The sequence below is a fragment of the Heterodontus francisci genome, unplaced genomic scaffold (assembly GCF_036365525.1).
Source record: "Heterodontus francisci isolate sHetFra1 unplaced genomic scaffold, sHetFra1.hap1 HAP1_SCAFFOLD_53, whole genome shotgun sequence".
NCBI classification, from domain to species: Eukaryota; Metazoa; Chordata; class Chondrichthyes; order Heterodontiformes; family Heterodontidae; genus Heterodontus; species Heterodontus francisci.
This window is the reverse complement of record NW_027141851.1, coordinates 12,453,969-12,477,110: the sequence shown is the minus strand read 5'-3', so window position 1 is coordinate 12,477,110 and position 23,142 is coordinate 12,453,969. Positions and strand designations below refer to the sequence as shown.

The 23,142-nt window shown below is 41.4% G+C and overlaps 1 protein-coding gene across 1 annotated transcript; it reads right to left on the bottom strand.

The window, feature by feature from the left end:
* Nucleotides 1-1,333: 1,333 nt before the first annotated feature.
* On the bottom strand, nucleotides 1,334-16,765 carry LOC137364933 (scavenger receptor cysteine-rich type 1 protein M130-like). The gene is made up of 3 exons (XM_068027812.1): nucleotides 16,700-16,765; nucleotides 9,510-9,824; nucleotides 1,334-2,021 (listed from the first exon to the last, which is right to left on the bottom strand). Exons 2-3 carry the CDS (start codon nucleotides 9,766-9,768, stop codon nucleotides 1,645-1,647), a joined length of 636 nt encoding a protein of 211 aa, XP_067883913.1. The 5' UTR covers nucleotides 9,769-9,824; nucleotides 16,700-16,765; the 3' UTR covers nucleotides 1,334-1,644.
* Nucleotides 16,766-23,142: the final 6,377 nt, after the last annotated feature.

The following is a 23,142-nucleotide window of genomic DNA, read 5'->3' as shown; positions in this document are numbered from 1 at the left end:
GGTTGATTGGGCCCTCAAGCACGTCCATTCCATTTTCCATACTTCTGCTTTCTCCCTTTCCCCCCTCCCAGAACCATGATAGGATTCTGCTTCTCCTCACCTTCCATTCCACCAGCTTCCATACTCAATAGATGATCTTCCACCATTTCTACCACCTTGAATGTGATGCCACGAGCAAGCACATCTTCCCCTTCCCTCCACTTTTAACATTCTGAAGGGACCATTCGCTCTGTGGTACCCTGATGCACTCTTCAATCATTCTCAACACCCTTTCCCACAGGAGCATTCCATGAAAGCGCAGGAGATGCTGCCACTGCCCTGTTACCTCTACCTTTCTCACCATCCAAGCCTCCAAGCACCTCTTCCAAGTGAAACAGCGATTACTTGTACTTTCACTGCATTTACTGTATTGACAGATCATAATGCTGTCTCCTTTACATCGGGAGACCAAACACAGTTGAGTGATTACTTTGCAAAACACCTTTGTTCAGTCTGCAATCTTTACCTTCAGCTTCTGGTTGCCTGTCATTTTCATTCTTTATTCCACTCCCACTCTGAACTCTCCCTCCGCTTTCTCCTACACAATTCCAATGAAGGTTAACATAAGTTTGAGAAACAGACCTTCATCTTCCCACGAGCTTCTTTACAGCGTTTGGATTCAACACTGTGTTCAGCAATTTCAGGTCTGATTCCCTCCCCCTTTTCCTTCTTTTGGGACGATATTTTGCCTTCCAATGTAGACCACCTCTATAAATGTGCTTTTTACTTGACCCATTCCATATCGTTTTGCCTTGCATTGTCCCTTTTGCCATTTAATCTCTCCTGTCTTCTTCCATATCACAGACGGTAACTTTCATTCTTTCCTTGTTTTCCCCTTTCATTATAAACTGTTAAATCTCTATGTTCTGATGGAAGATCCGCAAACTGAAAGATCGATACTGTTTCTCTCAACATACATGCTGCCAGATCTGCTGAATATTTCCAGCACTTACTGTTTTTATTACCTATATTTTAAATTGTGAAGCGTGGGAGCCCTTTTGTTTTGAGCAATGTCCCACGGAAAGGGATCTGATAACTGAACAGATAATCTGTTATATGAGGAAGCTGATTGATGGATAAATGTAATCCTGGAAACTGGGAGAATTGTAATTTACATCAAGTTTGTTAAATAATCAAAGAAATAACACATTGGTGAAATAACGAGTTACTTTACTCACTATCATTTTATTGCACTTGGTATAATAGAAATTCAAATTTATCTCATTACTTATCTGGAAACAAGTTCACAGTGTTTTCTATTGTGCAGCTGATCTTTGCAGAGAATTCCATGATAATTCATATTTTAACTGCCAACATTGATAACAGTTTCAATGCTCCAGCAACATTTCCATTCTATGGCAGTGGTGCTGAGAGCATCTTGCTGATTCTATAGCCCTTGAATAATGCCCCAGATTTACCCTGAAAGAGATATTATATGACGAGAATTACTAACAACTGGACATTGTATGTATTCAATGTTTATTGGACTGAAACTCTTGGATTCATTTGTAATTTCTAATAAACCCACAAACACATCTTTGGATCTTAGTGTCAAAGGAAGCATGCGATCAGAAAAACTAGTGAATCAGCGACCTGTGGAAATAGTCAATGATGCTTGACAGTGGAACAGTTGGTGTATTTCAGTTCAATTGACTGAGATGACTCAACAGTACAGATGACACTGGCATCATTTTCATGTGAGCAGCTAAACTGTTCCCAGGATGAAACAGGACAATCCCACAATCGTGTCTCGTTCCCCCGACACCTGAAATTTTCCTTCCACACTGGACCGGTTCCCTTTCCAAAGTGAGCTCCTCTCGGGATTGAGTTTACTGCCCCACACTGAAGGTGCTCACAGACCACGTTGGCGTCTTCCATATCAAAGTAAAGGTCACACAGCGTCCACCACTGGTCTCCATGTAGCACCTCCACCCGGCCAGAGCATCTGTTCATCCCATCAACCAATCGAGGTCCATATTTCCCTGTATTGGAAACAAATCCAGATCCAAGTAATTTATAAATCATTCTCCGCAGAGAAACAGCAAAATAGAGAATGGGTAAAAAAGTTGAATTTTATCTACCACGATCATCTATCCATACTTTACACAAATTATCTATTCAAAACAATTAAAATTACCACAGCAGATCAAAAGCAAAATACTACGGATGTTGGAAATCTGAAATAAAACAGAAAATGCTGGAAATACTGAGCAGGGCTGGCAGTATCTGTGGAGAGAGCAAGAGAGTTATGTTTCAGGTCTGTGTCCTTTCATCGCAATACTTACTACAGGGCCTCGTGAAGAAGTTGGCTGAACACTCAACAATTAACAGGTCTTCTTGCAAACGCTAATCGATTGTTGGTCTCTATCTCTTTTGTCTTGGAATATAAAACTCAGAAGGATGTGATGTTTCTGTTGTATCTGTTGTCGCTTTTGGGCACCGCACTTCACAAAACCATTGGCTTTGGAGGTGGTGCATGACAGAGTCACTAGAATGAGAACAATGCTTAAAGCGTTACATTCTGAAGGCAAGTTGCATAAACTTTGTTTGTCGTAGATTGAGTTGAGAAGAAGTACAGCTTATCTAGTTGATTTGTTTAGAATTTTTAAGGGGTTTGATAGATGAGCTGCAGAAGACTAGAAGAACGAATATACAACAAGGCCATTTAGGAGCTGCTTTTCTTTATGAGGGATGTGGGCATCTCTGGCAGATGTGGCAGTTATTGCTCAACGCTATTTGCCCTTGAAACCGTTGTCAGGCCCTTCATTTTGAAATGCACTTGTCCGCATACGGAATGTTCTTCTGCAACGCTGTAAGGTAGTTAGAGTTAAGGCAAAGTGTGCAAGCATAATTTGTACCTTTAGCTGCATCTGTTGTAAACAGAGTGGAACTTTAGAATGTGGCAATTTTTGGGTAAGACTGAACTTTAGCCTTGACATTTAGAATTTAACTTGAAATTCAAAAAAAGTTGCAAGGCAGTTCACTATCAGCAGTTAACAGTGCAAGTCAGGTTGGTAGTAAGTAATCAATCAGCTGTGATTGTCCGAATGGAGATAATTACTGTGAGCTGGAAACTGTCTATACCGTTGCAACTTGAATGTTCCTGAAAAGACCGATGAGATTAAACTTCTGGTAAGGCACAGAGAGTAACCATTGTTCACAATGTTGATTGAATTCATTAGGAACAACGTTTGGAAATTGGAATTTGCTAAGAGTAAGAATTAGGTGCAGAGGGGGAATTTTGTAAAAATTCTTTCACAGGGGATGGGGTGTTGGCGAGGCTGGCATTTACTATCCATCCCTAATTGTCGTGGCAACGATGGTGGTAAGCCGTCTTCTTCTACCGCTGCTGTCCAAGGGCTCTCGCTCCACCCACAGAAGGGAGTTCCATGATTTTGACCCAGCGACAGGGAAGGAATGGTGATATAGTTCCAAGTCAGGATGGTGTTTGCCTTGGAGGGAAACTTGCAGGTGGTGGTGTTCCCATCCACCTGCTGTCCATGTCTTCCCAGAGAGTAGAGGGCCTGGGGTTGGATGGAGGTGCTTTGTTTTGTCTGTTAAGCTTGAGTAAGTGAGTGGAGTCACCGATTTAAAACAGCACCACAGCCAGCAGCAGCAGAGCCTATTGAAAGAGGCAGACACCAGGCAAATAGAGGGGAAAACTCATTCAGTGAAGCAATTGTTCTGTCAGCGTATGACAGGGTGTGGGTAAGTTGCAAATATGTATTAAGTTAATTGGTGAGTGCTTAGTGTTTTGGCGTTAGCTAACCAGTAAAGTAGCTTTCAAGCTAAAAAGCAACTGCACATAATTTTACCTCTAAAATAAAGACAGACTAAGTTCTGGCACAGCAGTTTTTTCTCTGGATATAGGAATTTGTGGGTAACTGAACTGTCCCGAGAGAACATGTCTGTAGTAGATGTCTCCACCTAGAAACTCTCCGGCTCAGGGTCATAGAGCTGCTGTGGCAATTGGAGAAAATCCAGCGGGAGTAAGAGGAGTATTGGACATAAAAACAAGAAATGCTGGAATCACTCAGCAAGTCTGGCAGCATCTGTGGAAAGAGAAGCAGAGTTTACGTTTTGGGTCAGTGACCTTTCTTCGGAATTGACAAATATTAGAAAAGTCACAGATTATAAGCAAGTGAGGTGGGGGTGGGGCAAGAGATAACAAAGGAGAAGGTGTAGATTGGACCAGGCCACATAGCTGACCAAAAGGTCACGGAGCAAAGGCAAACAATATGTTAATGGTGTGTTGAAAGACAAAGCATTAGTACAGATTGTCTTTCAACACTCCATTAACATGTTGTTTGCCTTTGCTCCGTGACCTTTTGGTCAGCTATGTGGCCTGGTCCAATCTACACCTTCTCCTTTGTTATCTCTTGCCCCACCCCCACCTCAATTGCTTATAATCTGTGACTTTTCTAATATTTGTCAATTCCGAAGAAGGGTCACTGACCCGAAACGTTAACTCTGCTTCTCTTTCCACAGATGCTGCCAGACCTGCTGAGTGATTCACAGCATTTCTTGTTCTTATTTCAGATTTCCAGCATCCGCATTATTTTGCTTTTATTATAGGAGTATTGGACAGTTTGCTGCAGATTTCAGTCACACCTTGTGGAGAGCGGTAGGATCAGAATGAGTTTGTTGCAGCTCATAGTGCACAGTAATTGAACTCCAGATGTAATGGAGAACGAGGATATGCAGAAAGTGAATCTATCCAACAGGAACAATGTACTGGCTATTTGTGAGGATAAGGATGAAGACTGTCAGAAGAACAGCCAGAATGTTGAGCATGATATATTGGGATAGGAAGCTGTTCAAAAGGAGGAGGAGTGGAGCATAATGTGATACTTTTAAGTGATTCAATAATTAGGGCATTAAGAGTCCCACACAATATTTGCCCAACTTGTGCGAAGTGAGGGATATCTCAGATCAGATTGCAAGAATACAGTGGAAATATCTAGTCGTTGTGGACCATGTAGGGACCAACAGCATAGGAAAGAGTAGGCAAGAGGTTATTTTCAGAGAGTACCAGGAGCTGAAATATAAAAGAATATCTCAAGGATTATAATCTCTAGATTATTTTGCAAGCCGCTTGCACATTGACATCGGAAAAGAAACGATTCGGGAGATGAACACGTAGTTGAAGGTTATGTTGTTGGAAAGAGGTGTTACATTTCATGGGACCCTGGCACCTGTACTGGGATATTAAAGAACTGCTGTGTTGGAATGCGATTCACCTGAATCCGGTTGGGATCAGGGTCCTAGAATAAAGGATAAATAGGGTTGTTACAGGAACCTTAATCTAGTAACTGGGTGAGGGGAGGCTGGTGGGTGGCGGGGTGAGGGGGTACAGCACAGTTGTAATTGTAGCATATCTAGGCACTACAGGGGAAGGGAATACTGAAAGATGCAACATTTGAGGAAAACCAATTTACGGTTTTACGTTACATGCATTTGCGCTGAAAACAGTGGTTGCTTTCTTGAAAAAAGAGTTGTTAGAAATACTATCAGAAATACTGGAGAAATAATTGGAACTAGTGGAAGCTGTCGGTTTATATGTAGTGCAGAACGGAAATGTGGGCAGAATCATACCAGTGATAGGTCATTACATGTTCCTGCTCTGGCTGTAATGGTCATTTAATTATATTCCATGATAAGACAGTGAACGCCATTGTTCTTGTCACTGATTGGTCAGCTATTGTGCATCGTGGCAAGTCAATCCATACTGCTGTTCTGGTCGTGGTATGTTGGCTGCACAGTAGGTGATGGTGCGTTTCTTGAGTAGAGGAAGCCTGATATTCACTGAGGAGCAGGTCACTGTTAGAGGGACAATATGGTGTTTATCGCTCTCCATAGCGTCCCTGACACAGTGAATGGGACAAGCTTGCCATCAAGCAAGCTCAACTTCAAGACCACCGCATTGAATGGTCCAATTCCAAACTCAACCTCATCTGTTATGGACTGGCATGCAAGACACAGTAACATCATAAAATAAAAGAGACCAAGAACATGCAAAAATGCAAAAAATAAATGCACAGATCTTCGTGAATGGCAAAGATACAAAGAATAGAAAAGGATGACAAAACAGACCGCAAGAGCTACAAAACTTTTACAATAACATCAGAAATATATTGTCATTAAAAGCAATGTGGTCTCATTACAATGACAGTTGTGATATTATAAATGAAAATAAGGAAATGGCAGGAATTATACATAATTACTTTGCATCAGTATTTGCATGGACACAACTTTTATTAAGGTTTTTTGTTGCCGCAGTCGGCCAAATGCTGCCCTGACATTCAGGGCAGTCACTCTCAGCTGGAATACAGCTGTATCATACATGTTTGTACAAAAGGTGCGATGAGGTCTGAAGCTGAGTGGTCTGAACAAACACAAACTGAGCGTCAGTGAGTAGTTTATTGGTAGGTACTGCTTGATAGCGCTGTAAACAACACCTTCCATCACTTTGTTAATGATGGAGAGCAAACTGCTGGGTCAGCAATTAGAAAATTGCAATTGTCACACTGCTATTTAAAGAAGGTTATCGAGTGAACCGAGGGAATTATAGACTGGTTAGCCGAACAGCAGTTGTCAGGAAATTGCTAGAGTGTACATTTAAAGATGGAGTATCTGATCACCTTGAAAAGTTACAGCTAATCAGAGAGAGCCAGCGTGGATTTGTAAAAGGTAGATCATGCTTGATGAACCTGATCAAATATTTTGTGGAGGTAACTAAAGTAGAGGACAGGGGAACTTCAATGGATGTTATTCAGATGAACTTCCAGAAAGCACTCAACAAAATCCCTCGTAACTGATTGTTGGCTAAAGTTGAAGCTCACAGAATTTAGGGAAAATTATTGACCTACTTAGGACGTTAGTTTCGTGACAGGAGATAGACAGCAGGGATAATGGGCAGATCCTCTAACTGGCAGGATGTGATGGCGCCGTCCCACAGGAACCTCAACTATTCACCATATTTATTAATGATTTAGATGACTGAATAGAAAGCCACACATAATTGACATACTCAATATTGCCATTGAAAGAAACCATCAGCCATATTGTAATCATGTATATTTTAAACATAACTTAACAAAAAAAAAGATTCCATGACTATTTCAATATTGGTGAGTGTGAGGTGTCCAATTTGGACTTAAAAAGATTACAGCACTTTCTAAATGGTGAAAAGCCGGACGCAGCACAGGGAAAAGAGACTTCAGGGTCATGGGCAAGTACAGGAACGGAAAGCAAAACAGCCAATGGAATGCTGTGCTTTATATCTAGTGGAATGGAATACAAGGGGGTAGAAATGATGCTACAGCTAAAAAAACTGGTCAGGCCCCATCTTGTGCAATGTTAAGCTCTGGGCAATATGCGTTGGGAAGGATATGTTGACCAAGGAGAGTGTGCAGCATAAAATATGCTAGAATGATTCTTTGGCTTCAAATGTTTCTGTTTTTTATTCATTCATTTGATGTGGGTGTCGCAGGCAAGGCCAGCATTCATTGTTCATGCCTCGTTACCTTTCACAACTGGGCTATGTAAGAGGACAGTTAAGAGTCAACAGCATTGCTGTAGGTCTCTGGTCACAGGAAGGCTTGACCAGGTAACAATGGCAGATTTCATCCCCTAAGGATATGACTAAACAAGATTTTTTTTAAAATAACAATCGACAATGGTTTTATGGTTGCCATTACTGAGACTAGTTTTTAATTCCAGATTTATTAACTGAATTTAAATTCCACGAGCTGCGATGGTGGGAATTGAACCAGCGTCTCCAGAATTAGCCTGGAACTCTGGATTGCTAGTCCAGTGACATTAGCACCACGCCATTGCCTCCCCTCATTATGAAGAAGGATTACACAAACTGTGGCTGGGTTCCCTGAAATTTATAAGAGTCATGTCCTTTCACATTCCCAGCCTATGTCTTCCAGCTGCTGGAAAGTCTTTGGGAATTCTGCAGGTGAGCTACTTGCCTCAGAATGCCGATCATCTGACCTGCTCCACTCGCCACTACATTATTATGAATGGTCTAGTTCAGTTTCTTGTCAATGACAACACCCAGTAGGATTTGATGGTGGTAGTGAATTCACTGATTATAACAGCTAGGGGAGATGTTATTGTCTCTCTTGTTGGAAATAGTCATTACCTGACACGGAGGTGGTGAGTGTGTTACTTTCTACCTATCAGCCCAAGTCTAAATAATGTCCGGATTCTTGATGTAATTGGGCATGAACTGTTTCTTAATCCAAGGAATTGTGAATGGAACTAAAGACCATGCAATTCTCAGCAAAAAGCCCAACTTCTGACATTTTGATGGTGGGAAGGTAACTGACGAAGCACCAGAAGATAGTTGGGCCTCAAAGAACAATTAGGAAACACATTTTTCTATAACAACAGCGGCAATCTGGAACATTCCCTCACAACGTCCAAAGTAAAGAGCTGTGGATGTTACATCTAATCTAAATGTTCAAGACTAATATTGATAGATTTTTGAAAGCTCGGAGTATCAAGGAATCTGGTTCAAAGCCAGGTAAAGAGACTTGTAGAGCATATCAGGTATGATCTAACTGAATGATCGAACAGGCTGGTGCAACTGAAAGCTCTGTACTGATAATGTGGATATGTGTCCGATCCTGTCATATTTAGCGGGTAAAATGCACACATTCTATAAAATAACTTTGTAATCTTTCACTTCTGGCCTGATTGCACTGAGCAGTGCTGGAGTACAGCCGCTCTTTTATACCCTGCCGTTCAGTAAGTGTTCACGTGGGCACAGTGGATCAGTGGTTTGCATCACAGCTCCAGTGACCTGGGTTCAGTTCTGGTTGCTGTCTGTGCGGAGTTTGCACGTTCTCCCTGTGAATGCGTGGAATTCTGCCTCGTGCTCTGGTTTCATCCCACCGCGAAAGACTTGCAGTTCGAAAGTAAGTTGACCATTGTAAATTACCCCCAATGTGGGTAGGTGCTCGGAGAATGGTAGGTAATGTAGGATTAGGATAAATGGGTGGTTGTTGGTCGGCAGAGACTCGGTGGGCCGAAGGACCTGTTTCAATGTTGTATGATAAGAATAATAACGTGGTCAGGGAGGGTCAGAAGGCTATTGTAATGTCGGATCATTCGTGGTGTTCAAATTAAAGTATCGAAATAGGCCAGTTCATATTCATTTAGTCAACTCCCAACTGTTGCAGCCAATATTCAATTCTAAATATACATTCGGTGCAGTGGTAACCAAACTTGCGAAAATTCTGCTTCTTGCAGAATAAATGTTAAGATTTCGAACCATCTTGTTTACCAGTAATTGCGGGTATTTTGTATCACGTTACACCAGACCTTTAAAGTAATAGTAAACTATAATGACTAGTCTAGATATGAACCTTTCAGACAGCAACATGGGAATGCCACTTTCCTCAGTTTTCCAAACATTAAGCAGGAAGTTGTCTGCTTTTCAGTAAGTCTGTACTCACCGGAACAGATCACACTGGCATCGTTCCTGTGGCTGCACTCCTGCTGAGTTCCTTGAAAAAGATGGCAGTCCAATAAACTGGATTTGTTTCCAGTGCATTCAAAGATATCAGTCCGTACGAGCCCAGTGCCCTCTCCAAAATGGGCATATCTTGGCACAGACACGGCGACTCCACACTGAAGCTGACGACAGACCACATTGGCGTCTTTCAAATCCCAGTCAAGGTCACACACTGTTCCCCAGGTTTCAACGTACTGCATCTCCAGTCTGCCTGAGCATGGGGAGTCTCCGGATGTTAGTCTAGGAGATCTGTGATCTGAATAAGCGTATTATATCATAATTAGCATAATACGTTAATAATCACAATAATACAAATATTTATATTTCAATACGCATCTGATTAATCACAGATCTGGCAACATTCTTCTCAGATTCTGTTCAAAACTGATTATACTGGATTTCCTGTATCACTGCTGCTTATAATGTAACAGAACTATCATGTTTAAAATATTCCTTTATTTATTTATAACTTCCCCAGTCGCCGTCACTGTAACTGAAAAACATGCACTGTATCAGCAGTTAGAACTGGGCAAGAAGTATTTTGTGACAAGAACTGGTGCTAGGAGTAATGTTGTTCATATTTAACATAAATGATTTCGATACAGAAAAGGGACGTACAATTGTAATATTCACTAATGACATCTACTTGGAGCAATAGTTAATACAAAGGCAGATTGTGAGAAAAATACTTTACGTTAACGAAATTGTAAATGAATTTTAATGCAGATAAATGTACACTGACACATTTGGGTAGGAAGACTGAGAACCCATATTCCTTGGACAATGAAAACTTAAATTGCATCGAGGAGCAATGGGACTTAGGGGTACAGATATAAAAATAAATAAAATAGCAATACAGATTAACAAAGCTCGAGAAAATACAAAAAAAGATTGAGGTTTGTTTATGAGAGATACGTTGAAAGGGGAGTCACACCCAGCACAAGGAAAGATTTGGTGTTGATTGGGAGTAGGTTGATTGGGTGCTAACTAGTCAGAGTTTCCCTACTTTTCTAGGCAGTGTGTAACTGCGCAACTTTACACCATATCAGTTGAATCCTAGTGCTGCAACTGCTGTAACTGTACTGGATCAGCTTGGCGAGAGTTGTCTCTAGTTTTAGAGCACTCATCTTCAGCACTCCAGCTGGGTTGTTACCGGGCCCTTAACTTTTGCTTTGTGCAGTGTGCTCAGCCGCTTCTCAATGTTGTGTGCCGTAATCTTCGGAATGGACCAAACAATTGAACGCTTTTGCACAGTGCCAACGCATTGACATGGATTGTCACACAATACTTCTCACCTTTTGTCAGTCCGAATAACTGCCTTTAACCCACACTTTGTTGACCGCTTTGTAGCCAGTTTGCTACAGTCTGTCATGATCACCCTTCAAAGCCCTTCGTATGCAACTAATTACCTTGAAACCACATTCGCAGTTTTAAGTTTACAAACTGGACATACAGTTTGTGACCAGCAAGATGCAGCAGTCAGCATATAATCATAGAATGTTTACAACACAGAAGGAGGCCATTCAGCCCGTTTTGTCCATGCTGGTTATCAGTAAGAGCACCTCACTAGTCCTATGCTTCTGCCCTTTCTCCATAGCCATGCAAAGTTTTTCTCTTCGGGTGCTTGAACACTTCCATTTTGAAAGACACAATGGAATCTGTCTCCATCAGACTCGCAGGCAGAACATTCCAGATCCTAACCACTCACTATGTAAATACGTTTTTCCTCATGTCACAGTTGGTTCTTTTGCCATCCACCTTATAACAATGGCCTCTGGTTATTGACCTTTCTGCCAAGAGGATCACTTCCTCTAACTACTCTGTCTAGACCCCTCATTATTTTGAACACCTCTATCAAATTTCCTCGCAGCCTTCTCTGTTCTATGGAGTGCAACCACAACTTCTCCAACCTATCAATGGAACTGAAGTCTTTGATCCCTTGAACCTTCCTTGTAAATCCTTTCTACACCCATTCTAATGCATTCACATTCTTCTGATGTGTCATGTCCAGAATTGTACACAATACGCCAGTTGAGGTGAACCCAGTGTTTCACAAATGTTCATAATAACTAAATAACTTTTGTGCTCGATGCCTCTATTTAAAAAGGCATCCCTTTGACTTATTAACCACTTTCTCATCCTGCCATGCTGCCTTGAACGATTTGATCAGAAATACTCCCAGGTCATTCTTGGCTGCTGCCACTTTATAATTGTACCCTTGAAAAGAGAATGGCAGCTGGCATTAAAATAAATCCCAAAGTTTTCTCTAGACAGAGAAATAGTAAAAGGGTGGTAAAAGGAGGAGTGGGGCCGATTAGGGATCAGAAAGTGGATTTACATATGGAGGTAGTGGGCATAGTTGAGGTATTAACTGAATTCATGGCGTCTTTCTTTGCCAAGAAAGAAGATATACCACAGGCAATAGTGAAAAAGTAGGTAATTCAGATACTATAGGGGTTTAAAATTAATAAAGAGGATGTATTAGATATACCCTGTTATATATGAAGATATGCGTGAACATACAAATCAGGACCAGGAGTAGGCCACTCAACCCCTCGAGCCTGATCCACCATTCAATAAGTTCATGGTTGAACTTATTACTCCACATTTCCACCTACTCCCGATAACCTTCCACCCTCTTGGTTATCAAGAATCTACTTACCTCTGCCTTAAAAAAAATCAAAGACTCTGCTTCCACTGCCTTTTGAGGAAGAGAATTCCAAAGAGTCACGACCCACTGAAACAAAGAAATTCTCCTCATCTCTGTCTTAAATGGGCGACCCCTTATTTTTAAACAGTGACCCCGAGTTCGAGATTCTCACACAAGGGGAAACATCTTTTCCACAACAACCCTGTCAAGTCCCCTCAGGATTTTATATGTTTCCATCATGCCGCCTCTTACTCTCCTAAATTCCAAAGGATGCAAGCCGAGCCTGTCAAATCTTTCCTCGTATAACAGGTCACCCATTCCAGATATTAGACTAGTAAACCTTCTCTGTACTGCCTCCAACGCATTTACATCATTCCTTAAATAAGGAGACTAGTACTGTACACAATATTCCAGATGTGGTCTCACCAATACCCTGTGTCGCTGAAGCATAGCCTCCCTACATTTGTATTCAATTCCACTCGTGATAAATTATAACGTTCTCTTAGCTTTCTTAATTACGTGCTGTACCTGCATACGAACGTTTCGCGTTTCATGCACTAGGACACCCATATCCCTCTGTATCTCAGAGCTCTGCAGTCTCTCAGCATTTAGATAATATGCTTCCCTTCTATTCTTGCTGCCAAAGTGGGCAATTTCACACTTTCACACATTATACTCCATTTGCCAGGTCTTTGCCCACTCAATTAACCTAATTATATCTGTTTGCAGACTCCTTATGTCCTCTTCACATGTTACATTCTTACCTAACTTTGTGTCATTAGCAAATTTAGCAAGCATACCGTCGTAAGTCATTTCTATAAATTGTGAAACGTTGAGGCCCCAGCACAGATCCCTATGGAACACCACTCGTTACTTCTTGTCAACCAAAAAATGACCCATTTATGCCAACTCTCTGTTTCCTGTGAACTAACCAATCTTCCATCCATGTTAATACGTTACCCCCTACACCATGAACTTTTATTTTCTGCAATAGCCTTTGATGTGGCACCTTCTCAAATGCCTTCTGGAAATCTAAGTACAATACATCGACCAATTCCCCTTTACCAACAGCACATGTAACTCCCTCAAAGAACTCCAATCAATTGGTTACACATGATCTGCCTTTCACAAATCCATGTTGACAATGCCTGATTACCTTGTATGTTTCCAAATGCCCTGCCATAACATCTTTAATAATAGCTTGTAACATTTTCCCTAAGGCAGGTGTTAAACTAATTGGCCTATATTTTCTTGCTTGCTATTTCCCTCCCTTTCTGACTAAAGGAGTTGCATTCGCTATTTTCCAATCTAAATGAACCTTCCCCGAATCTAGGGAATGTTGGAAAATTAAAATTAACGCATCAACTACCTCACTTGCCACTTCTTTTAACACCCTAGGATGAAGTCCATCAGGTCCCGGGGACTTGTCAGCCTGCAGCTCCAACAATTTGCTCAGTAACTTTTCCCTGGTGTTTGCAATTTTCTTGAGTTCCTCCGTCCCTTCCATTTCCCGACTTACAGCTAAAACTGGGATGTTACTTTTATACTCAATAGTGAAGACTGATGCCAAATATCTGTTCAATTCATCTGTCATCTCCTTATTTTCCATTATTAACTCCACAGACTCACATTTTATGAGTTCAACGCTCGCTTTATTACCTCTTTTCTTTTTTTTTAATGTATATATATATATATATATATATATATAAACTCTTACTCTCTGTCCTTATATATCTATCTAGCCTTCTCTCGTCCTCTAATGCTACCTGACTTATCAATGTTTTTGTCATCCTTTGTGTTTTAAAAATATTCTGTCCAATCTTTTGACCTGCCTCCCATCTTTGTGCAATTACAAGCTTTTTCTTTAAGTTTGATACGACCTTTGGCTGTTTTACTTAACCACGGATGGTGGGACCCACTCTTGGAATGTTTCTTTCTCGTTGAAATATGAGAAATTGTGTATTCTGAAATATTCCCTTAAATGTCTGCCACTGAAGCTCTATTGACCTATCCCATAACCTGATTTGCCAATTCACTTTAGCTAGCTCTGCATTCATGTCCTCATAATTGCCCTTATTTAAGTTTAAAATATTAGTCTTGGACCCACTCTACTCTCCCTCAAGCTGAATGTAAAATTCAATCATATCATGATCGCTGTTACCTAGGGGCACCATAACTGTGAGGTCATTAATTATTCCTACCTCATTGCACAATACCAGGTCTAGTTTATCCTACTCTCTGGTTGGCTCCACAAGGTATTGTTCCAAGAAATTATCCAGAAAATATTCTTTGCAGTCCTCATCTAGGCTATCTCTGCCCATCTGACTTTTCCAGTCTAAATGTAGGCGAAAATCCGGCCCTAATTATCACTGTACCGTTCTGACAGGCTGCCATTCATTTATTCATTTATCACCCGCCACACAGTGTGGTTAATGTCAGGTGGTCTGTACACCACTTCTGACAAGCAAATTCTTGCCTTAATGATTTTTCATCTCTACCCGAACAGCTTCTACATCCTGGTCTCCTGAACTTAGATCATCCCTCACCATTGCGCTAATACCATAATTAATTAACAGAGCTACCCCTCCACCTATTCCTAGCTTCCTGCCCTTCCCAAATGCCATGTATCCTTCAATCTTCAGGTCCCTGTCTATATATATAAATGAACTAAACCTTGGTGTACAGGGCACAATTTCAAAGTTTGCAGATGATACAAAACTTGGAAGCATCGTGACCTGTGAGGAGGATAGTACAGATCTTCAAAAGGACATTGACAATTTGGTGGAATGGGCAGGCAGTTGGCGGATGAAGTTCAATGCAGAGAAATGTGAAGTGATTCATTTTGGTCGGACTGACATGAAGATAAAATATAAAATGAAGGGTTCAATTCTAAAGGGGTTACAGGAGCAGAGGGACCTTGGTTTAATAGTGCATAAGCCATTGCCGGTGGCAGGCTAGGTTGAGACAGCGTTAAATAATGCATACACGGCCCTGGGCTTTATTAATAGGTGCATAGAGTGCAAGAGCAAGGAAGTTATGTTGAACTTGTATGAGACACTAGTTCGTCCTCAGCTGGAGTATTGCATCCAGTTCTGGGCGCCGCCCTTGAGGAAAGATGTGAGGGCATTGGAGAGAATACAGAGACGTTTCATGAGAATGGTTCCAGGGATGAGGAATTTCAGTTATGATGATAGATTGGAGAAGTTAGGACTGTTTTCCTTGGAGAAGAGAAGGCTGAGAGGTGATTTGATAGAGATATTCAAAACACTGAGGGTCCTGGACAGAGTAGATAGAGAGAAATTGTTTCCACTGGTGAAAGGACCGAGAAGGCGAGGGTACAGATTTAATGCATTTGGTAAAAAAGGCGAAAGTGACATGAGGAAAATCTTTTTTCATGCAGCAAGTATTTAAGATCTGGAATGTTTGGCTGAGAACGTGGTGAGGCAGGTTCAATTGAAGCATTCAAAAGGGAATTAGACATTTATATGAAAAGGAAGAATATGCTGAGTTATGGAGAGAAGGCAGTGGAATGGAACTGAGTGAATTTCTCTTTCAGAGAGCCCATGCAGACATGATGGGCCGAATAACCCCCTTCTGCACTGCAACAGTTCAGTGATTCTGTGATATGGCCTCTCCTCCTTGTTCCAACCAGAATGTACCAGTTCCCACTTCTCTGAATTAAATTTCATCTGCCACCTGTCCGTCCATTTCATCAGCCTTTCTTTGTCTTCTTGAAGTCTATCACTATCCTCCTGACAGCAACTGGATTTCAGGAAAACTCGGCGCTTTTCTTCCAATAGTTCAATGGTGCTGAGTTTAATCGTTGCAACTGCTTCCTGAACTATGTTATCTCTTTTGTTTAATATTCTGTGCATTTCACTTTCTCAATATTTGCCAAAATGTAAATGGCAATGCGCAAGCAGCGGTGGGATCATACAGAGCAGTTATCTTTGTGATTCCCACGATAACTGCGGACCCATTACTTCAGCTCCCCGAGGCTGAGGAACATCCCTCCCTCCCTCCCTTCCCTTCTCCCCAGTCTAAGCTTCACAATCTGTGTGATATATCAGATCTGAGGCCAAGCGATCATTGTAGGTGGACAGCCGGGCTGACAGTACATGCCCGGCAGCGGCTGCTGGGTTGATGAATGGAGAGTTGGATTGAGATTGTGACATTTCCAGCCGTTCAGATGATTCACTGCGGATCTAGGGAAAATCTCAATAGAAACTGATCTGTCTGCATTGTAAATGTGCTGAGTATCAGGTATTTTCTGCTCCCGGTGGAGAATGCTTATTAAATATAATGCTAATGATATAATTTTAAACAGTGATCCTAATATTAACAATAATTCTAACCGGAGATTACTGGAATTATTAACATCTGACCTTCCGGGTGCTGACCGTCCCGGATTGTTTTACTTTCACTTCTTCACAGAATCTATCAGCCGCGGCGGGAGATGAGAGACTGTGAAAGATTTTTACCTGAGCAGATGACGCCGGCATCATTGGAGTGTGACAAGGAATAGTGACCCCATTGATATGATTCACAGTCCCGCAGAGCGGCCTCGGTCCCGCCGCACTTTACATTATACCTCACAATGGGTCCGGACCCTTCCCCAAAGTGAGCCCGGCCCGGTGCAGAGACCGCGGTCCCGCAGCCCAGCTCCCGACACACAACAGTGGCGTCCTGCAGGTCCCAGACGTTGTCATGCACAGTCCCCCACTGTCCCCTGTAGTGAATCTCAACTCTCCCAGCGCACCGACTGCCTCCATTCACCAGTCTCAGCTTCACAGTCTCTGTCAAATATCAGAAATATCATCAAGCGGTTAGAGTGTGATAAACCCACAGGTTCCCAGCTCCCGGACCCTCCCCATTCTCCAGGTATGAATTGACAGGAATATCAGTCTGCACTCAGAACACTAATAACAATCGGAGTATATATTACACACGAAAAAAGGAAAGGGAAATACTAATACACGGTGCAAACGAGCAGGGAAACAGGAGACAGCCGGATATTCCCACCAACACAGCGGCTCCAATGAGAACTGGGTGGGGACAGGCTCAGAATAGTTCTCACCTGCAGAAGTGGGGAGATGGGCGTGGCTGTAATGATCACATGTTTACGTGCTCAGGACTCATTGGACGAAAACAGTGAGACCCCAGCACCAGGAAAGTGCAGAGGAAATTGCACCCACACCCAGTACAGCCAATGAAGACAGGGCTGGATGGTGATGTGATCTTGATGTCAGCGCAGATTGGTTAGCTGGACCTTTCGACCGGCAGCAGTGTCAGTGGTGCTGATCCTTCACACTTTGCTCTTCAGAGACCCTCAGTTATTGTCCCTCCGCATGAAGGCAGCAGTCATCTCTCAGCTAAAATTAAAGATCTTTAGTCAAAGTATGAGGGACACCCTCACTTTCTGACTCTCAACTGGGCACTGCGTTAATCCGTGATCAAAGAAAATGCTGAGATTTTCGCCCAACTTTCATATTTAATGGGATGGATTAGAGCAGAGAGATAGCAGATAGTGTGAAAATAAAGGGCGATTACCTGACGGGTCAGCCTTACTGTTCCCAGGTCTGCCTGAAATGAGAAGTTAACAATTAGAGTTCACTAGGGCAAGAAATGAATGAAACTGTCAGAAAGAAAAAAACACAAGTACAACTAACTGCAGGGTCCTTATTCCCGTGCCTTGCAGAAGAAATTATATCGGGATCTGTGATTTCATTCCTTAAAACAGAAAATACAGTTTCTGCAACACATTAATATTGGTAATGGGATAAAATATATCCAGAATTGTTTTCACATATACACACACTGACACCCGGATACACTCTCTCCTTGTGCTGACGGTGGGTGGGCTGCTTGTATTACCAATCTGAAGGTACTCTGAGAAGGCGATGGTGATGGTCCTCTCCCTTACAGAATCTTACAACGAAACAGCACAGAGGGACGCCATTCGGACCATGGTGCCTATGCTGTCTCTTCATAAGAGCTGTCTAATTAGTCCCACTCCCATTCCCAATCGCCCTGTAAATTTGTGAAGATGGTGCTCTGATCATTGATGACCCGTATGTAGATACCCTGAGAAGAGGGTGTTGATGGATACCCTTTTAAACCCACAATGATGGCACTGTCAGTGAATTCAGCTTTCCGATCTAAAGTTCGAGAAGGGATGGCAACACAAATTAAAGATTTTCCGATCCTGCGGTAGATTTCAATGCCTTTCAATTTACTGCAAATTCTTCCACCTGTAACTTTCATAGTTTCTGTAAACGTGTAATTGGGCTATTCTGTCTTTCAATAAATTATATAGCTTCCTCAATCGAAACAAAACAAGATTAACGGTCTGTCAGCCTCATAACACCGGGCTGACTGTTTCTTAATAAGCTGTTGTAGTTCTGATTCTCTTGTAACCTGCCATCGCCGACGTGCCCTGTTCTTTTACCCATTAATGATGTTCCATCAATGGTCCTCCCGTTTACTGGTTAAGCGTTTCTGCTTTTCAAAAATTCAGTCACTCGGTTGACCTGAACCCAATCCCCCTGATCACAATGTGTCTCACAGATCTCCAGGTGTTTTTCTATTCTTAACATTATTTACGACAGACGGTGTGTTGAACTGATCCCAATCCCCCTGATCACAATGTGCCTCACAGATCTCCAGGTGTTTTTCTATTCGCAACATGGGGTGGCACAGTGTTGCAGTGGTTTGCACCGCAGCCTCACAGCGACAGCAACCCGGGTTCAATTCTGGGTACTGCCTGTGTGGCGCTTGCAAGTTCTCCCTGTGTCTGTGTGAGTTTTCTCCGGGTGCTCCGGTTTCCTGCCAAAAGACTTGCAGGTTGGTAGGTAAATTGAGCATTATAAATTGCCCCTAGTATAAGTAGGTGGTAGGGGAATGTAGGGATAGGTGAGGATGTGGTAGGAATATGGGATTAGTGTCGGATTAGTATAAATGGGTGGTTGATGGTCGGCACAGACTCGGTGGGCCGAAGGGCCTGTTTCAGTGCTGTATCTCTAAACTAAACTAAAATTATATACTACAGGCGGTGTGTTGACCTGTTCCCCAACTCCCTGGTGAAATTATATCTCCCATGTATTATTGTCTCTCTGTCTACTCTGGTGATATATTATAGACAACGGGACACCGATTCCTGTCCTCAGCTGTGCTTCCCGAGTAATTTTGAACGTGTTACTGTTTCCCAACTATATCTCACTGGTCTCTTAATGATCCTAATTCTGGAATGTAAAGAGTGTGTGACTTCCTCCCAGTCCTGGAGCCTTAGCATTCCTACTAACTTTCCCTGATAACAGTCAGTTCCCACAAATTCCCCTTTTCCAGTGACCCAATGACAGACGCGGGGGGGCGGTGGAATAATCTTTCAGTATTTACTGAAAAACGGTTCCAGTGTCAGTGTTCCTGTAGAGTCCGTGAATCTTCTTCAATCCACTCAGTCATTTCCCCTACTCTTCATGCATTTATCATTTCAGCCTGGAACCATCCATGTCACGTGGGATTTATTTCTCCAGATAATCCAGTGGTTCAAGGAGAAAGCCCACGAACACCCTCTTAGATAAACTAGGGATAGACAATACATGGGTGGAGGACAACATCGCCAACATGATGACAGTGGTTCAAGAAAACAACCCGCCATCCTGTCTGGCTAACTGGGGTTATTCAGTAAATACTGCCTGGTCAGCGAGCTCATATCCCGAAAATGAATCTAAATAATTATAACCGAGATTCCCATACTTGTCTATTCGGCAAGTTTATCTCTTAATGTCTCAGAGAAATGTTCAGTCAATTCCCTTTCTCAATCATTACTATTTTTCCATTTATCTGCACTACTCCTCATTTCTGCTGATTCCTCCATTTTGCTCTCAGATCCCTCCTCGCAGTTTCTAACTGCTCTCATTATTGTTCTTGAAAAAGTTTGAATGCATTTCTGTGTACGTTTTTCAAATCTCCGATATATGCAGAGAAAATACCCACTGTTCCAACACTCTTCTGGTCGGCCTCTTACCCTCGGTAAACTTCAGCTGATCTAAAACTCTGCTGCTGTTATCCTGGTATGGACAGTCCCGCTGTCACTGACTCCTGGATCCCAACGCCTTAGATTTCAGTGTTCGCACCGTTCCCTTCCTGATGTTATTTTAACATTTTATACATAAGTTAACTTACTATTGTACCATATTACTACAAGCAGTAATATAGAAATATTAATAATAAATAACAATAAACTCAAAGGAGGTGAACTGAAACGGGACAAACGTGGGATATTCAAAGCCCAGAATTTAAACTCTTGAATGAGTTACAAAACCAGGGACAGCGGTGGTTTAGGGGATACAAAATACAGTCAATGCAGAGAGTTTATGAGTACATGCTTCGAACGGCAGATTATTAGATGGGTCAAGAATCAAAATAATTATATTATATCAAACTATTTGAACTACTTCCACAATTAAATGAGCTTTTGTGGATTTCAGAAGCAAATTCAGTGATAGAATTACAGTTATTGTAGCTTACACTCACAAGTAAAGCACCGGACAGAAGGAACTCATATCAAACAATCCGGATTCTGTGTGTCAATACTATTATCAGTAACGTTTAGCCATCTATCTCCATAACACATCAACTAGTGTCTTAAGAAACGTTACCACGGTTCGAAATAACCAAAGACGCATCGAACATTTGCAGGACCGAGACAAATTGCTCTGGGCACTGTCTGTTGAATTTAAACAAATTCAGGATATGTTCCACAAGGTGACAAGAGTATGGCACATGTAGAAGGACATTAAAGTATTCAATAGGAGTAGGATTAGGCCATGCTGCCTACCCGGACTACTCCGCCGTTCAATAAGATCATGGATGATCTCCTGCCCCAGCTCAAGTTTCCCATCTTTTCCCAGAGATTGGGAAACAACTCCGGATCTTTCATTAAACACAGCATCGCACCATATACAAAGTATGGGACATGTGGAAAGAGATTCAGAAATACGTCTGGATATTAAATACTACATCAAATGTATGAATCATGTAGAAAGAGACTGAGAAACACTAATTATTACACAACACCGTGCATATAAATGTATGAAATCGAAATCATGATTTAATGTCAAAAGACATAGTTTTGAAGATTGTCGGTGACGAAATAAGATTGTTCATACGCCAAATCCCCCGAAACCAGTAGCATAATTTTTGGAGGGTGTAATTGATAACTCTATTAATAATCAGTACAAATGAAGCAATATGGATTCCACCTCCAGCTAATTTATTATACAATATTTATTGTCCTTTCTGAATATTCCAAATGCTGCACAAACTATTTAATCTAATTCTCTCCAGCTGATGGCACTTCACAGAGAAATTCCGGGGACAGAAATCTCAATGTGGGATGGGTCGACTGGATGCAGATCCCGGTATTCTGCAATTCTGACTCCCATACACTCGATTGTAACACTGACTACTTTCTACTTCCAGGAGTCTCCGTTTTAAACGTCTGATTAGAATTTTAACTCCAGTCTGCTGCGTCCATCCGAGATCCACAGGAAACAATATAAAACCGACTCTTGCCGCATTTCTGTTCGATTTTGGTAATAAAGCAAAATTTAACTCAAATTATCTCTGGAAATGCAATTAAATATTAATCAGATGACAAATATTAGATTCGTTTTTGCTGTTGGCGACAAAAATGGATAACAGTTCCTTATTTGAATTTGATGAACTTAAAATCAAACAGGACAGAAAGTATTCAATGACAAACTTATAAATTAAGGAAACTGTTTCAATATTCACTTTTACGACTTCAATAAATGACAAATCAAAATAAATATGCACATTCCCTAGAAATTGATATTGATCTGGGGCCAATAGCTAAAAAAAAGATTCAGGGAGTCAGATAGATTTCATACTTTCTCTCTGTTCTATGGCTTACAGAAAATATTCTTAAATTACCCTCAGAATCAGAATTTCAGAATGCAATCCCTTTTACAAAACCAAAAGAAAATTAATCATGGAAGTCTGTAAGAACATTAAGGGAGCGTTTCCTTGTCGTGAACCAGCATTTGCTGTCGATAGACATAAACAAATGTCACCAAACCCGCACTGGAAACAGTGAGAAACTGAATCGAATCATCCACCGAAAAACTGCGCAAAAATATCGAGCTGGTGGAAGGAGACTATTCATGATATCTCATTAAACACTTCACGATGCTTTACATAAAAGGAGCATGTGGAAGGAGACTTTGTCACATTAATAATTACTTGACGCTGTCCATATGAATATGTGAAATAAGTTGAGAATTTATAATTCAAAGTTCTAAAGTTCAAGGTCATCATTAAGTAAACAATAACAAATGGAAAATCGTCCGGAGATTTTGGAATATTCATTAACATTATCTTTGGGAACGGCACTTCACAATGACAGTAATAACTAATGCTAATTGAAATAATATTGGTTCTGCCTCCAGTTAATACATTATACAATATTTATAGATCATGTACAACACTCGAACGTGGAACAAACTATTTAAATCATTTCAGTTCCACTCAGTATATCACACAGGGTCAGACAGCACTTCTACTGTGAAATAACTGGGACAGAAATGACCGTGTGGCTTCAGTCAGCAATAGATTTAGCTTTGACTGCTGTTCTATAATCCCTGCATTACCATCGAACCCAAACCCCAAGACCTTCTATTCTCACTGTGATCACTTTCTACTGCTGGATTGCTGTGTTTAAATAATCTGCTTAGAATTTCAACTTCAGTCAGTTGTGTTGGTACAAGAGCTGCAGAGGACCAAAGAAAACAAATTGCCACAGTATTTGTTTTCAATTTTGCATTTAAATCAACGTTTTTCACATGTCCCACCTGGCAATTTAGAAGACGTGTTAATCAGATGCAAGATATTATAAAAACAA